Genomic DNA, 15697 nt, shown 5'->3' with positions numbered 1-15697 from the left:
TAATAATAATAATAATAATAAATTTTTAAAAGTCTACTGCTATGGACGACACTTCAGACAATGGAAGCTGTTGATCCTTCCTTTTCCTGTACAGGCTCCTACTCTTATGAGAAGCCCACGGCCGTTGTACTCTTGAGGTTCCGATTCTTATTTTCATCAACTCCCTTCCTCCAAAAGGCACGATGATTGTGTGGGCTCATGTTGGCCCCTCGGTCCTTATTTTTAAGTGTTCTTTAGCTAAAAAATTTTGGGTTTTTGTTTGAGAAAGTTTAGGTGTAATACAGAAGTCAAAAGAAAATAAAAATTCTATCACCAGGGAATTACAAATGATATTTTACCCCATATCTACTTCTTGTCTAGTTTCTCTGACATAGTATTTTCTCTTATTGTTTTTTAAGAATGTAAATATTGTGCATGGTTCAAAGATTCAAAGTGTACATCACTGCTTGAAAGTTACACTGAAAACTGGAAACTCGCTATCTACTTTGTCTCAGAATCCCAGTTCTCTGTGCCGGGATGTTTTGGATCCTTGGTGAGAAGATCTAGTGCTTCATGGCTTACCAGTACTATTACAGAATGTTTTACATCTTGTGCCGCTGTGATTTGTGTTAATGACCTCTACGAGCTTTGCACAGCAGGTCTGGGGCTTGCATGCCGCACTCAGTGGTCCTGTTGACTCCAGGCCACTGATTCCACAGCAGGAGCCCCAGAGTGACAGGACCTCTGGCACGGGCAGCCCCCTCATGATTGATTTTGCAGAGGTGTGAAGAGGAAAAAGCCCAGCTCTGTTAGCTACCTGCTTTCCTTTCTGTGGTCTGAGTGAACCATCCCATCTGCCAGAGCCTTTTGGAAAAGCAAGCACTCCTCACGCCACATGCTCATGTAGCCTCTGAAACCACATGTACACCGCCTGTGACCTCCCCAGGGACCCGCACTGTCCTCACAGCCAAATACTTTCAGGGCGACTTCCCCATCCTCTGACTTTTCTGGTTTAAAAACAGTTCCCCGATGCCAAATGTGTGTGACCTTTCCTTTCCTCTCCAACAGAAGCCTGGAATGGTCCCCCCTCCGCCGGGAGAGGAAAGCCAGACTGTCATCCTCCCACCTGGCTGGCAGAGCTATTTGTCTCCTCAGGGCCGGCGTTACTATGTCAACACGACCACCAATGGTAAGTCCTGCTTGGGGGAGCTGCCTGCAGCAGCCTGGGCGCTCTGCAGAGGCACTTGGTCCCACGCCCTGGCTTTGGAATTTTCTCTTCATCCCTCTGTGCTAACTCTCCTGACCCTGCAGTGCTGGGTGGTAGGTAGGGCCCTGAGCCTGCATCTGCAGTTCTAGAAGCATCCTCAACAGGGAAGCCTTCCTTGCGAGGTTCATGTCATCCCTGGAACCTCACCTCTTCCCTGGGCATCTTTGTTGAATCCAAGCTCAGGGTTTGGGGCTGGGTTTTCAAATGGGACCTTGAAAAAAGTTTTCCACAAGGACTTCAAAGCCAGATCAAGTTAAGCAGGTGTAACATCTGCGTATTTCCTTGGAACTCTGAATGTCCTAATGTTACTGCTGCTCTAGTGGAGGAACCGCGGGTGACTGGTTTCCCTAATTGTACCTTTGCTTTCCCGTGATATGTCTGACATTTCTCAGAATGTCCTTTGGGACATGCTGGGTCTACAGTGGATTATTTGTTCCAGCAGGTAGCAGAGATTCCCAAGAGCACTTCTGAGCTGAGGAGGATTGTGCCTCTGTGCTACAATTGTTATAGATTTCCTGGGCCTTTCAAACAACCCCAAGACCCCCAAATATGGGCTGGAGATGTTTTGGAAAGGCGTGTGCAGTGCAGCACATCTGTCCCGATGTGAGCCCGGCTATGCAGGCTTGGCCATGGGGAAGGCAGGGAGCTAGGAGCTCCCGAGGGTGCTACCATGAAAGGACCGAGAGAAACAGCCCTGGACAGTTTGGGTTTGACAGGAATCACAGGCCTGCAGTCAAAGTGCAATGGGAAGTCGCACACAGATCCACCTGTTGGCCCAACCATGGCTTCCCACTTTTCTGGGCTGTGCCTTTTTGCCTTCATGGCTGCTGCTTCTCACCTGGGCTGGAGGATCATTAATATGGGTTATGATTATGATCCTACACTAGGGGGAAGGGTCCCCGGGGCAGGAAAGCCAGCTGTTGTTTAGAGGAAGACACTGCCAGCTGCCAGCTGCCACCCTGGGTGGTTTGTTTATTCATACCTCCTGGCACCCGGCCATCAGCAGGCTCAACTGGGGGACTCTAGTTGAAGAGGTGACTGGTGTTTCCAGGAAAAGGGAAGTAGGATTGCTGCTAACGGTCCTAAGAGCATACTTCCTCCGAGCAAACACAGGAGCTGCTTTGTGCTGTTACTGAGAGCCGCAGTTTCAGAGGAGGGTGTGTCGGTACACAGTTCCCCATCTGAGCTATGCAGGATTTGGCGATAGAGACTCGCCCTGCATGCAGGAAAGTCTGAGTTCCATCCCTGTACCATGAGTGAATAAATGAGTAAGTGAATGAATGAATGAATGAATGAATGAATGAATGAATGAATTTATTCACTGGTTCCTTTCCCAGAGATACTTATCATATATATCCTTCCAGATATTTATATTCAAACATTTATATGCTCACTTAAAAAAGTAAATTGAAGAGTACTGTCCATGTTATACTTTAGATTATTTTGACAAGGTATTAGAGACATCTTTACTTTGTACTTTGCAGCCTAATTCATTTTTCTAATAGTCATGTAACAGATGATAGTGGATTCCATGAGTGAGCGATGGCTAGTAATTAGCACTCTACTTGTTAGTGGATACTTAAGTCCCATTTTACATCGATAGGCAGTGTTTGGGGAGGTGGTTCCCCCACCCACACTTGGACTTTAACATCAGCCACTGGGGCAGAGCCTTGCTATAGGTCCTGGGGTACAGGGATCCCCACGATTTTCCAGGCTACAGGTAAGCTGACTTTCTCTAAAAGACCTGGGAGTGAGTATTTTAGGTTTGGAGGTCAGATGGTCTTTGTCACAGCTGTTCCACTTTATAGTTGTAGCCAAAAGCTGCCATAGATGGTATGTAAGCTGTAAATGTGGCTCCCTCCATTAAAACTTTATTTATAGATGCTGAATGTGAATTTCAGATAAATTTTGTGTGTTAGTGTCATTCTTTTTTTTTTTTTAACCATTTAAAAATGCAAACAGGAGAGATCAGAGATGTGGTTTAATAGCAGGATATATGCTTGGTTTGCAAAGAGCCCTGGGTTCAATCCCCAACACAAGACAGACAGGAAGGAAGAAAAGAATGGAAGGAAGGAAGGAAGGAAGGAAGGAAGGAAGGAAGGAAGGAAGGAAGGAAGGCAGGCAGGCAGGCAGGCAGGCAGGCATGCTCAAAATGTGAAAGATGACTTTAGCTTAGAAATCCATGAACTTTATGATAGCAGGGCTAGATAGGGTTGCTGTCTAGTTTATGAGGTCTTCTGCCAGCCTCCAGTAGGCCTGGCTGCCTTACCCTCCCCTCCACCTTCCCTTTGCACCGAGAGCAACCCTAACTGCTTGGTCTTGAATTTTAGATCCTACATGTCAGTTTCATTCACCATGCAGTTGTTTTATTGGCTATCTGTTCAACTGACTGAATCATCATTCATTCTTTATTTGTTGTCATTTTGTTTTTCAAGGCAGGATCTTGCTGTGTAGTTCAGGCTGGTCCTGAATTCACAGTGTAGGACAGGCTGGCTCGAACTCGAGGTGATCCTCCTGCCTCAGCCTCCAGAGTGCTGGGATTATAGGCGTACGCCACCTTGCCTGGCACCATCATCATCATTCAATACACAGTTATTACTTCTCAAATGTGTACCAGGCACTGTCCTTGCCCAAAAAGTTGCTAATTTTGTGAGAGTTAAAGCAGAATTTTAAATGAACACCTAGCTGCTTAAAATCATGAGAAGGGGCCACAAAGGAGAAATCTGGGGTATTTGAAGAATGTGTCACAGAGAGGCCCTGGGGGGGTGGTCTCAGGAGCTTCCTGGTGTCGGGGCACCTTTCAGCTGGGATGGAAAGGCTGAGGAAGGGGCTAGAGACAGGAAAAGCTGCCCTGACCGCAGAGGCCTCTGACCTCTTGTTAAGGGTTTCACCCTTGGTCTAAGGGAGAGGGAAGCAGCTGTCTTTCTGGTTCCCCTTGTTTTTGCCCTTTTGGAATTTGCCTGCTTTCTGCAGAGAAGTCCCCATCAGAGTAGCTCATTCTAAGACCTGCCTTCCTATCTCCCAATCTGGAAGGTTTCAGAGTTAGTGCCTCACTTGGGGGCAGCTGTGTCCCCCTTTCTGCCCTTGCGCTTGGCTCTCTTGTGCTAGCTCTTCATGCTGAAGCACTGCCCGCCCCCTGCCTGTCCCCAACCTCTCACAAGCAGCTCAAGCACACACAGGACCCCCACTGAGGCCACTCCTCTCTTTCCCTTCTCTGCCTTTCTTCTAAGCACAGTCTCTCTCAGGATCTGCAGGCGACTACTTTAGGACCCCTGGATCAAAAATTTCTGTAGGTGCTCAGGTCCCTTATACAAGACGGTGTGGTGTTCAAACAACTCATGCACATCCTCCAGTACGCTTTCAAACATTCTGGATTACTTCTAACACCTAATACAATGTCAGTGCTGTGTAAATAGTTGTTCTGCTGTATTGTTTAGGGAATAACGATAAACTGAAGAAAGTCTGTACATACTCAGTACAGATGCACGTTTCTTTCCCTGAATATTTTCAATGAAGAAGCTGCCAGTGCAGAACCACAGATACAGAGGGCTGCCTGCCCTCTAGTCACCTTTCCCATAATCCCTAGTTTCCTACCCAGGGGCTTGGGCATACTAAGGCTTTGGTCCTCTTTTATACACACTGTACACATACAACCATGTGAAAGCCTCATTTTCCTTTGTGTCCCCCTGGCTCTGGTAAATGTGCTTATTTTCACATCTATTAGGATTGCGTAGGTGAGGATTATGACGATGTTTGTCACTGTGCCAGGGTCTGGGCACACAAACTCAGTCAGGATGCCTTATCGGCCTTCAGAGACAACAGTTCTAATGGGGCCAGAGAAATGGATGCACCTACAAGCATTGCAGAGATTGGCATGGAAGTCTAGGTGTTCAAGGGAGGAACTAGGCAACTTTACCTGGCAGTCAGAAAAGTCTTCCTGGAGGGAAACCTTGGTTAAATCGTTCTGAGTCACGCTGTAGCCCAAGCTAAGGACAAAGCAGCAGGAGAAACAGAGGCATAAGGAAAAAGGAACAAGGTGAGAGAAAGTTGGAGTCTACCCTTCGAAAGGCTTCCTGAGGCACACCGAGGAGCAGATTCTGTCCTGTGGGCAGTGGGAAGCCGAGGAGAGTTCCCAGGCAGTGGCGTGACACAGTCGGGATAATGTGGCAAGACGGCTCGTGCAGCGCAGTGGATCTGAGTGAGCATGAGTCCAACAGCCTAAATGAGAAGAGAAATAATCAGGTCAAACACCAATCTGCAGCAGCGGCTGTGAAAGAGGAGGTCAAATCTGTCAGCCAGGATGGGGCAGGTTGGGAGAGACAGGGAGAGCTTCGATTCTCTTGTCTTCCTGCCTGGCATGGTGGAGAGAAGCAGATTTGGAATAAAGAAAAGGAATCCATGTTGAGGTGTGGCTCATTGAGAGGCATTCAGGATGAGGTGGACACAGTGTGTTTAGAGACGTAGATCTGGGTTTTAAGGGATACCTGGGCTCCAGCTGGGAGCCTGGAGAGCCCTTTGGGACCATGGCCCTGCACGTAGGGAGCAGAATGAATTTTACCCCTACTCACCCTCTTGGGCTGGTATATAGAAATTGACCTATGTAGCCACATAAGGTGGCATCGAATATGCTTGTCTTCATCAGAGGGCTGCACATGGCCCAGGACAAGGTAACAGGTGATGGTCCTGTGCCACAAAGTTTAAAGGCAGGGCCAATGAGATTTGGAAGGAATTGCAGAGACATAGAGAATGTAGGGAAATGATAGGCGAGGGGGAAGAGATTCTCAAAGGAAGGGAAATTATAGACCAAATTATAGGTCTGAGCCAGTGAGATAGCTCGGTGGACTAAACACCTGCTTAAGCAAGTGCGGGGACCAGAGTTCGATCCCTGGTACCACATGCAGCGCCAGTCCTGCCCCTACGGACCAAGTCCAGGTGGGGCGGTGTATGCCTGTGATGCCAGCACTGGGGAGGCTGAAAACAGGAAGTCACTAGGAGTCCAACCTGCATAGTGAGACCCTGTACAGAAAATAGAAAATAAAAAACAAATTGTAGATCAGATTTGTGGTAGCATGATCCTCTAAATCACTGGGGAAGGTACAGATTATTTAGTAAATGGTGTTTGTAAGATGAGCCAGGTGGCTAACAGGAAGTTTTGGTGGCTAAGTTAATGTAGTAATGTTGCTTTTATATAAACTATCCAACGCCACCAGAATGTGGTTTGTGAAACTTTGGGAAGTCCCCAGCGCCTTTATTTCCCCACAGCTGGTGGCTCTCCAGGGTGTGGAGAGCCTCATGCAGGGTGACCCTGAGTTCAACCACAGGAAGGCCAGAGGTTCTGAGGCCCGGTCGTCGCCTGTCCTACGCCATCTAGGCAGGTGCTGCACTCTGCCCCAGAATTGGCTCTGTGGATGAGTTGGGCACGAGTTTAGTTCATGGATGGTGGGCTGTTATCCATGGCCTATCCCATCTGGGGTCCCAAGCGCTAGCGAGAAAGGACAGACTGTCTTCATTTCACTGCTCTGACAGTGTATCATAGCTTGGGCAACTTATAAATCATGGCAGTTTATTCTGACAGTTCTGGAGACTGGGAGGATGAAGGTGCTGGCAGGTTTTGTGTCTGGGGATGCCCTGCTTTCTGCTTCACAGAGGTCTCCCTTCTCCATGGTAGAAGGCTAAATAAGCTCCCTTGGGCTTGTGTATAAGGGCAGGAGCCCCAAGAGAGTGGAGCAGCCCTAATCATCTCTTCAGGTTATGCTGGGGATTAAGTTTCAACACAGGGGTTTGCATGGAGTGGGAACATTCACATCATAGCAAGAGCCTCTTGCACAATAGCTAATTGTATTTCAAAAGAGGTAGCACATATCATGTGTTCCATTTATAACTGGAAGGCCAGATGCGCACTACTTAATGGTGATATGGTCATAGGTATGCAGGTCTTTCTTTTGGAGAGTTGCTGACCTCTTTAATGACATTGAATAAAATATATTTACCATTTGGTCATTGTGGAAGTATTTGAAACTAGTGCTGAAGGCCAACATTTGTTTAGTTTAATGTATGAATTGATATTTTACGACTTATATTAATCTATGTGTACTTTAAATCCAATCATTTTATCTCTGTAATTCATTTCTAAAGAGGATGATTTGAAGAGATGTCTGACTCTTATTTTGCTAGAAAGCAGAGCCTGAGGCAAAGATTAAATGCTAAGACCTTATCTCCTAAGGTATCAGCCCAGGTTAGGGACAGAGGGTAATGAGGGGGGAGACACCAGGAAAGAAGTCACATGATTTGCAGTGAACCTCAGAGTGGCCACGCCAGTGTCTGCACTTATCTGGAAGTGTTACAGAGGAGCCAGGCCTTGGCATGGTTCACAAAGAAGCAGAGAAGCTTTATCCACTCATCTCTGGTGTCCCATTGGCCAACCTTCTGCTCTTATAGAGCTATTTCTGCACACTTGGGTTGGACTACCTAACTCTCTGAAGCCTTTCAGAAAGATGGTTCATCCAATTCTGCCCAGAATGAGTGGTCAAAGACCAGGAATGAGGTCCCAACCAAAATAGAAGGGAGCTTGTAATGGACAGGTAAGGAAGGGCTTAACGTCAGTGTCCCAGGGCAAAAACATCCTTCGAAGTGACCACCATGATATACATCTATCTCTAATGGCAAACCTTGATGACTGCGTCCTTCATAAAGTAAGTTTCAATGACTAATGACTTTTACATTACAGCCATCCTTGGGGAATCTTCAAATTATCTAACATAGGAGCCACTAAATTACTGACCATGGGCCAAGTTAGTCTCCTAGCCTGTGTTTATAAATTAAGTTTTAGTGAGTACAGCCATGTCCCTTTCCTTATGTCCTGCCTCTGACCATTTTGCACTGTGACAGCACTAAGACTGCGGGGCCCTCAAGTCCAAAATATTTAATGTTTATCCTTTGACAGAAAAAAAGTGATGATACCTGGCCTAATAGATGGAACCCACTCATTTTACACATACAGAAATGGAGTCCTGCACGTGATCGAGGCGTCTGTTCAAAGTTACTTGACTATTCATAAGCCATGCTAGTGGGTATCCATGGAAGATGGGCACCCATCTTTTGATTCTTTCTGTCTTGCCTCAGCGTCCTACGGGGGGGTGCATCAGTGGCAGTGGCAGTGGCTTAATTTGCTCTGAGAATAAGTGAGTTAGTGGATTCGTAGGTAGAGAAAGTCACTGGAAATAGCAATTAATTTTAAGGACTGCCTGCCCATCTTATTCGAGTGCCAGCCGCAGCCTAGGAGAAGTGGGAATTGTTTTTAAGTTCTTTGGACAAAGAATCTATGTCTCTAAATGTTTTATTTATTATGTTTAGGAGAGAGATTTGGCAAGGACTAAAGCAAGATTGGAGTTTTTGGACTCATTTGCCAAATAGCAATTTTCTTGATTTCTTGTTTTAATTTTTTTTTTAAACCAATGGATTCCCATTTAGTTTTATTACACTAGGAATCAAGACGAGTTTCTGGGTAAGTTTTTCTAGCAGAACACTCTTAAAAAGCATTCTTTAGGCTTTTCTTTGTTACAAATAATTGGATACTTCTCTAAATTCCCAAATAGACCAGCCCTGATAATTCCCTGTTAATAAAAGTTGCCCTGAGCAGCTTTGACATCCAAAAGCTCCAGTCTGTTTTCTCCTGTCCATCTGTGTTGAGCAAATGTGGAATTAAAAAGATGTTTGTATCTGGCACATTCGATTGATTAAATTAGGTTTTGTGTGTGTGTGTGTGTGTGTGTGTGTGTGCATGTGTGTGTGTATGTGTGTGTGTATGTGTGTGTGTGTGTGTGCATGCTTTTATGGACCTTCTTTGTTTTGGCTTTTTAATTTTTCTTTAATAGGCTCTTAGTGGAAAGCTGTTAGGCTTGAAAGCTCACAGCTACTCTACTGCACTGTAGTTTTTCTCTTTCAGAGTTTGCATTTTAATTTGTAGCATCAGGTAATATGTAAGTAAGTAACATGTCCCTCATTTTCTGCCAGTTTTTAAGATGATAGCCACTTGTTTGTGGTGAATGCCTACTGGTTAGGGAGTCATTGCCATTGCCAATAAGTTAAAAGATACATGAAGTCAAAGGACATGGGAGGCAGACTGTGTGGTTTGCTGTATTCTCAGAAGTTGGTTTACTGTAAAGAACATTGTGAAGATGTAGCTTATTGGCTGTTGGCTGGAGTCACTGGTGAGGAGCAACTGGTTCTGAGATGGAAGAGGAATGAGCAGAACAACTCAGGAGTACCCAACAATATCACTTCTGGATGTATGTCCAAGGAATTGAAAATACAGGTTGTGCCAAATCCTGGCTGTGCATGCATGCTCACAGGAGCGTTGTGTAGCATGGCCAGGAATAGCCCCACTGCCCGCCAGCTTGATGGATGGATACGCAACATGTGCCCCATGCACACAAGGGAATGCATGCCTCCAGAGGGGCGCAGTGCTGACTAATGCACACTACGACTCGGTGGAGCTGGGAAGCAGCATGCTAAATCAGGACAGACATGGTGGGATGCATGTGGCCCATTTCTATTTATACTATAATGCCTAGAACAGGCAAATCCATAGAAACAGCAAGTAGACTTCTGGTTGCCAGGGACTTCAGGATGGGGTAAATGGGGAGTGGCTGCTGAGGAGTGTGGGTCGAGGTGCTGAAAATGTGCTCTGCTGACATGTGCAGCAGGGTGTCGCAGCTCTGTTAGTACCCCAAAAGCCATGCATGATTTCATAGAGGGAATGTTATGCTATGTGACTATTCTGCAATGAAAACATTATCAAAAGCCATCGTGGATGTAGATGGTGGGTGGGTTTGTAACTTCCTCAGTGGCCCTGAGAAGCGGATCCTTGGACACCCTAATGGGGGATTCCATCTGTGTCATCTCAAACCAGTACACATCAGAAGCACCTATAGTGGAGTTTGTTAGAGTAAGCCAGTGCACAGGTGCCACCACTGACCCCTGTGAATCAGAATCTTGAATTTGGGATGAGTTAAAACTTCTGCTGTCTTTTTGTTTGCTCAGAGTCACCACCCACTTTTTACTTGAGACTTAGTAACTTTTGGAGGTGTAGCTGTGTTGGTTGGTTTTCAATCCCTGTCACAAAATACCTGAAGTCATCAACTTATAAGGAAGAAAGGTTTATTTTGGTTCATAATTCCAGAGGTTTCAAGCCAGAGTCCTTTGGTCCTATTACTTTGGGCCTGTGGTGGCCTAGTATGTTATGGCCAGAGTGTGTGGGAGAGAAAGCCTGTTTACCTCATGGCAGCCAGAAAGCGGGAAGGAGGGGGAGAAAGAGAGAGCGAGAGCGAGAGCGAGAGCGAGAGCGAGAGCGAGAGAGAGAGAGAGAGAGAGAAAGGCAGAGAGAGAAAGAGGGACAAAGAAAGGGAAGTGGGAGTAGGAGCAGGCCTTCCACTATCTCCTTCCAGGCTATGCCTTTAATGGCCTGACTTAAACCCCTAGGCCCCATATCCTCCAAAGCACCACAGTTTGGGGTTTAAGCCTTCAACATATGTGCCTTTAGGGAGAAATTTCAGATCCCATCTACAGTACTGGCAATGGGTCAAATATTATAAAGCTGAACAAATGTAAGTCTCAGTCCCAGTTTTCACTTCCAGAAATTCAGCGAGGAGATGCAGTGTTCTCTGAACAGATAAACATATATCATAGTTTCAGGGTTAAAGGCTATGTATCTATAAGCTATTAGAGCTAAATAGAATCTCATGGAAGAGATGCCTCGAAGACATATAACTCAATTTTATGGTGACAAAATTTAGGAGTATGAAACTGCCAAGAAAGGCCTTTCTCGTTGATGTTTATATTCTTAAGGTCATCAGTGTACCCAACTTATGTATGTTTCCAGCGTTTATTCTTATCCGTATAATGAGATATAGTGACAGGTCTTACAATTCCAAAGCTTTTGAGTCCATAGCTCAAAGATTGTTTTGATCTGAATATTTTTGCCATTTGGGAAAAAAAAATCACACAGGCGTGCCAGTTTCAGCTCTGTTTCTAAGCCAGATAATTTGGGGTTTAGCCTATTTTCACTTGTACACAAGATGAACAGATCCTTGCCTTCGTGGACTCGAAGTCTAGTGTAAAGAGGTTAGGCCTTGAGGTTTGGAGGAGTTGTAAAGGCTTGACTTTCATTTTTATTGTCTTTGGAGATGCTTAGCCTGAGGTGCACTCACTCGCTGCTACACGGACGGGGAAGCGTGTGCACCACCACCTGTTACAAGGCAGAACCCAGTGGCTTGGCAGGGCCTGAAATAACAAAGTTCATCTTTATGCTGTGGGGAGGATCTCTACTGGTCATTACATTAACCAGTATTCACTCATTCGATGACAAAGAAAGTTCTGGCTCTGAATTGTATACCCATAAAGAATGATGTTTGCTTGATTTGAGAAAGTCCTGGTATAGTAATCCCACTATTAGCAATACAACCAAAATGAAATGAGATCAGTGTATCAAGGGCATGTCTGAGCTGGGTGTGATGGTGCATGCTCGTAACCTCCTGAGGCAAGAGGGTTATTGTGAATTCCAGACCAGCCTGGGCTACAAAATGAGCTTAAGGCCAGCCTGAACTGGATGGTGAGACCCTGTCTCAAAAAGACCCCCCAAAAGAGCATATCTGTGCTCTCATATTTATTGCAGCATTATTCACAAGATCCAAGGTATAAAATCAACTAGGTGTCCAGTGATAGGTGAAATATATATATATATATATATATATATATATATATATATATATGCAAGCCTTTCTCCCTCCCTTATGTTGTATACAGGCTGTCTCCCCGGGTGGGTGTAGTACTCACACCCATAATCCCAGAATTGGACCATGAATCAATCAAAAGCTCTAGAAGTGTGCTGCCCCATGGCTGCAGGAGGTTTTGGGGGAACATCTAGACAGAAACCATAACAAGTCCTTTGTATGTCTTAAATGTTAGTCTTTTATCTGAGGAACAACTGGCTAATTTTTTTTTTTTTTGCACTCTGTGGGTGGTCTTTTCACTCTGTTGGTGATTTATTTTGCTGTGCAAAAGAGTTTTAGTAAGATGAGATCCTAGTTGTTGATGCTTTGTAGTTATTTCTTATGCATTAGAGGTTTTGTTCAGTTTTTATCTATGCCTCTGTCTTCAAGAGTTCCACCTATTCTTTCTTCCAATAGACTTAGTGTTTCTGTTTTAATATTTAGATCTTTGATCCACACTGATTTTAGTTTAGTGTATGGTGATATACATAAGTCTAGCTTTAGTCTTTGATATATGGAAAGCCAGTTTTTCCAGCACCATTTAACGAAGAGGCTTTTTTCTTTTTTTTTTTTTAATTTTTTTTTTTTAGTGTGTGTGTGTGTGTGTGTGTGTGTGTGTGGCCAGCTCAGCCCACCAGGGGGCGGGCTGGCTGGCATGTGGTGCTGGGGGATTGAACCGTGGTCCCTGGGCTTCGGGCTTCACTAAGCTTGTTCTAAGTAGGTGCTTTAGACCACTGAGCCATCTCATCAGCCCGAAGAGGCTTTTTTCTACTAAATGTTTTGACTCCTTTGGCAAAGATGAGATTGGCTGAGTGTTTTTGGAGCTGTTTCACATCTTCTAATGTATTCCATTGATTCCCAGGTCTGTTTTGTTGTTGTTGTTTTGTTTTTGGTTTCTTTTCCCAGTACCATGCTGTTTTTATCATAGCACCTCTGTAGTATAACTTCAAGTCAGGAATTATGAAACCCCCTACCTTGCCTTTGTTCCTCAGAATTGGTTTGGGTATTCTAGGTCTCTTCTGGTTCCAAATTAATTGTAGGCATGTTTTCTCTAGTTTTGTGGGGTATGCTAATTATATCTTTTTTTTAAATTTATTTTATTTTATTTATGTGTGTGTGTATGAGTGTGTGTGTGTGTGTGTGTGTGTGTGTGTGTGTGGCCAGCTCAGCCCACCAGGGGGCAGGGCTAGCTGGCATGTGGTGCTGGGGGATTGAACCGCGGTCCCTGTATTTTGCTAAGCTTGTTCTAAGTAGGTGCTTTAGACCACTGAGCCATCTCACCAGCCCCCTAATTATATCTTGATTGGGATTGCATTAAATCTATATAGCAATTTTTGATAGCGTTACCGTTTTCACCATGTTGGTTCTTCCTATCCAGAAGCAAAGGATATTTTTCCATTTTCTGATATCCTCTTCAGTCTTCTTTTTTAGAATACTGTAGTTTTCAGTGAAGAGATCTTATGATTCCTTTGTTAAATTGATTCCCATGTTTTTTTTAAATGCTATTGTGAAAGGTTTTATTTCCCTAATTTTTCTCTCAGAGAGTTTGTTATTTATGTACAGGAATGCTGTTAATTTTTGGTGTTGATTTTTGTATCCAGCTAAGAAAAACATAGAAAACATCTATTTTCTCTTCCAACAGATTTAGTGTTTCTGTTTTAATATTTAGATCTTTGATCCAGTTTGATTTTAGTCTAGTGCGTGGTGATATACATAGGTCTAGTTTTAGTCTTTGAAATATGGAAAGCCAGTTTTTCTGGCTCCATTTAATAAAAAGGCTATCTTTCTTTTTTTAAATAAGTTATTTATTTATTTATTTATTTATTTATTTATTTATTTACTTTGCAGAACCGGGGATTGAACTCAGACCCTTGTGCTTGCCAGGGAAGTGCTTATTTCCACTGAGCCATCTTCCCGGCCCCTAAAAGGCTATCTTTCTTGTAGTAAATGTGCTTGACCACTTTGGCAAAGATCAAGTTTCATAGAAAACATTCCTATGTGATTGAACATGATTATTAAATCTAGAAGTCTTTTGTGGAGTTTTTGGGGTCTTCTGTGTAGAGTATCATGTCATCTGCAAATAATGATAATTTTACTTCTTCCTTTCCTTCTTCCTTTTATTCATATCTTTTGTTTAAAAGGCTCGATCAAAAAATGAGCATCTGAGATGAACACACATTTCTCAGATGAAGTAGAAATGGCAAATAAGTATGTGAAAAGAATGTTCAACACCACTCGTCATTTGAGAGATGCAAATTATGACAGTGCTGAAATTCAATCTCACTCTCCAGAAAGAAGGGCTATTATCAAGAAATCAACTAACAACAAATACTGGCAGGGATGTGGGGAAAAAGGAACCCTTTTCCACTGTTGGTAGGAATGTAGACTTCTGCAACCACTATAGAAATCAATGTGGAGATTCCCCAAAAGAATTTAAAACATCATACCACAGTAATATTTGCATACCCATGGTTATAGCAGCACCATTTGTAATAGCTAAATCTTGGAAACAACCCAATACATGTCAACCAATGAATGGATAGAAAAGATGGCTTTTTAAAAAAACACAATGGAGTACTCCTCAACCATAAAGAAAGATAAACTTCAGATATTTATTGCTAAATGGATAGACTTTGAGATCAGCCTTTTAAGCAAAATATATCAGAGAAATGTGTAAATATTGCTTTGTCTCTCTAGTGTAAGAAACTGAAAGTTTAAATAAATACCAAAATATATAATAGATATTGTGAAATAGAAAGAAATTGTTCAAAAGAAAAGGAGATGTGCTGGGGAGATAGTTCAGTAGAATAAGCACTTGTCTGGCAAGTGCAGGGGCCTGAGTTCAATCCCTGATTCTGTCAAAAAAAAAAAAAAGAAAGAAAGAAAGAAAAAGAGAAAAGAAAGAAAAGGAGAAAGAGGCAGGGGGAGCAGAAAGGAAGGAAGAGAAGAGAAACAAATGAGAAAAGAAGGATAAAATGGAAACAAAGCTTTGTAAATAAAGAGGGGAAGAGAAGTTGAAAGGAAGAGGAGTTGAATGGGGAAAAAAGGAATCAAGATGTATTGTGAGAGCTGGCGAGATAGTTCAGTAGACTAAGCACCTGTTTAGACAAGCACAGGGACCTGGGCTCTATCCCCAGTACCGCATGCTGTGCTGGTCTCACCCCAGGGTGCCCTGAGCTTGCGGCCAAGTCTGGGCGTGGTGGCATACACCGGTAATCCTAGACTGGGGAGGCTGAAACACTGGGAGTTCAAGCTGCATAGTGAGATGCTTTCCAAAAAAATACAAAAAGATGCATTGTGTACAGGTACAAATTCCTTATGATGAATGTGATCATTATGTATATGTAAATTGTATAAATGTTTCAAATCATCAAACAACACAGAAAACAAGCACAGGTATCTTGACACGGCGTCTGATACCTCGTGCTGGTCTCTGGTGACTGAATGCCTAGGAAACAGCATTGAGGTGTGGAACGGAGGGGGTGGCAGGTGACAGCTGGGCAGGCTGAGGAAATCTGGAGTCCTGGCACCAGTCTCCTGCAAGTGCAGACAGCACAGTCCTGTACTGGGTTCTCTTTAGGCTAGAGACAACTCACTGAAGCATTTTATCCTTGCTTTAAAGAACTCAACTAGTTGCTAACCTGGAGAATTTTCATAAACCCTCTTTTAAAAAAGCAGGATT

The 15697-nt window shown here is 43.9% G+C and overlaps 1 protein-coding gene across 10 annotated transcripts in view; it reads left to right on the top strand.

Moving 5' to 3' along the window:
• Nucleotides 1-15697, top strand: part of Gas7 (growth arrest specific 7) — a 245170-nt gene that overhangs the window by 154901 nt on the left and 74572 nt on the right. For all 10 annotated transcript variants that reach the window (XM_004645164.2, XM_023705409.1, XM_023705407.1 and 7 more), the window contains exon 2: nucleotides 1048-1168. In XM_004645164.2, coding sequence (XP_004645221.1) covers nucleotides 1048-1168 — 121 coding nt within the window. The remainder of the gene's footprint in view (nucleotides 1-1047; nucleotides 1169-15697) is intronic.

The sequence above is a fragment of the Octodon degus genome, unplaced genomic scaffold, assembly GCF_000260255.1.
Source record: "Octodon degus isolate 3935 unplaced genomic scaffold, OctDeg1.0 scaffold00219, whole genome shotgun sequence".
Classification (NCBI taxonomy): Eukaryota; Metazoa; Chordata; class Mammalia; order Rodentia; family Octodontidae; genus Octodon; species Octodon degus.
Note: the sequence above shows the minus strand (reverse complement) of the source record. Positions and strands in the feature narration are given on the sequence as shown.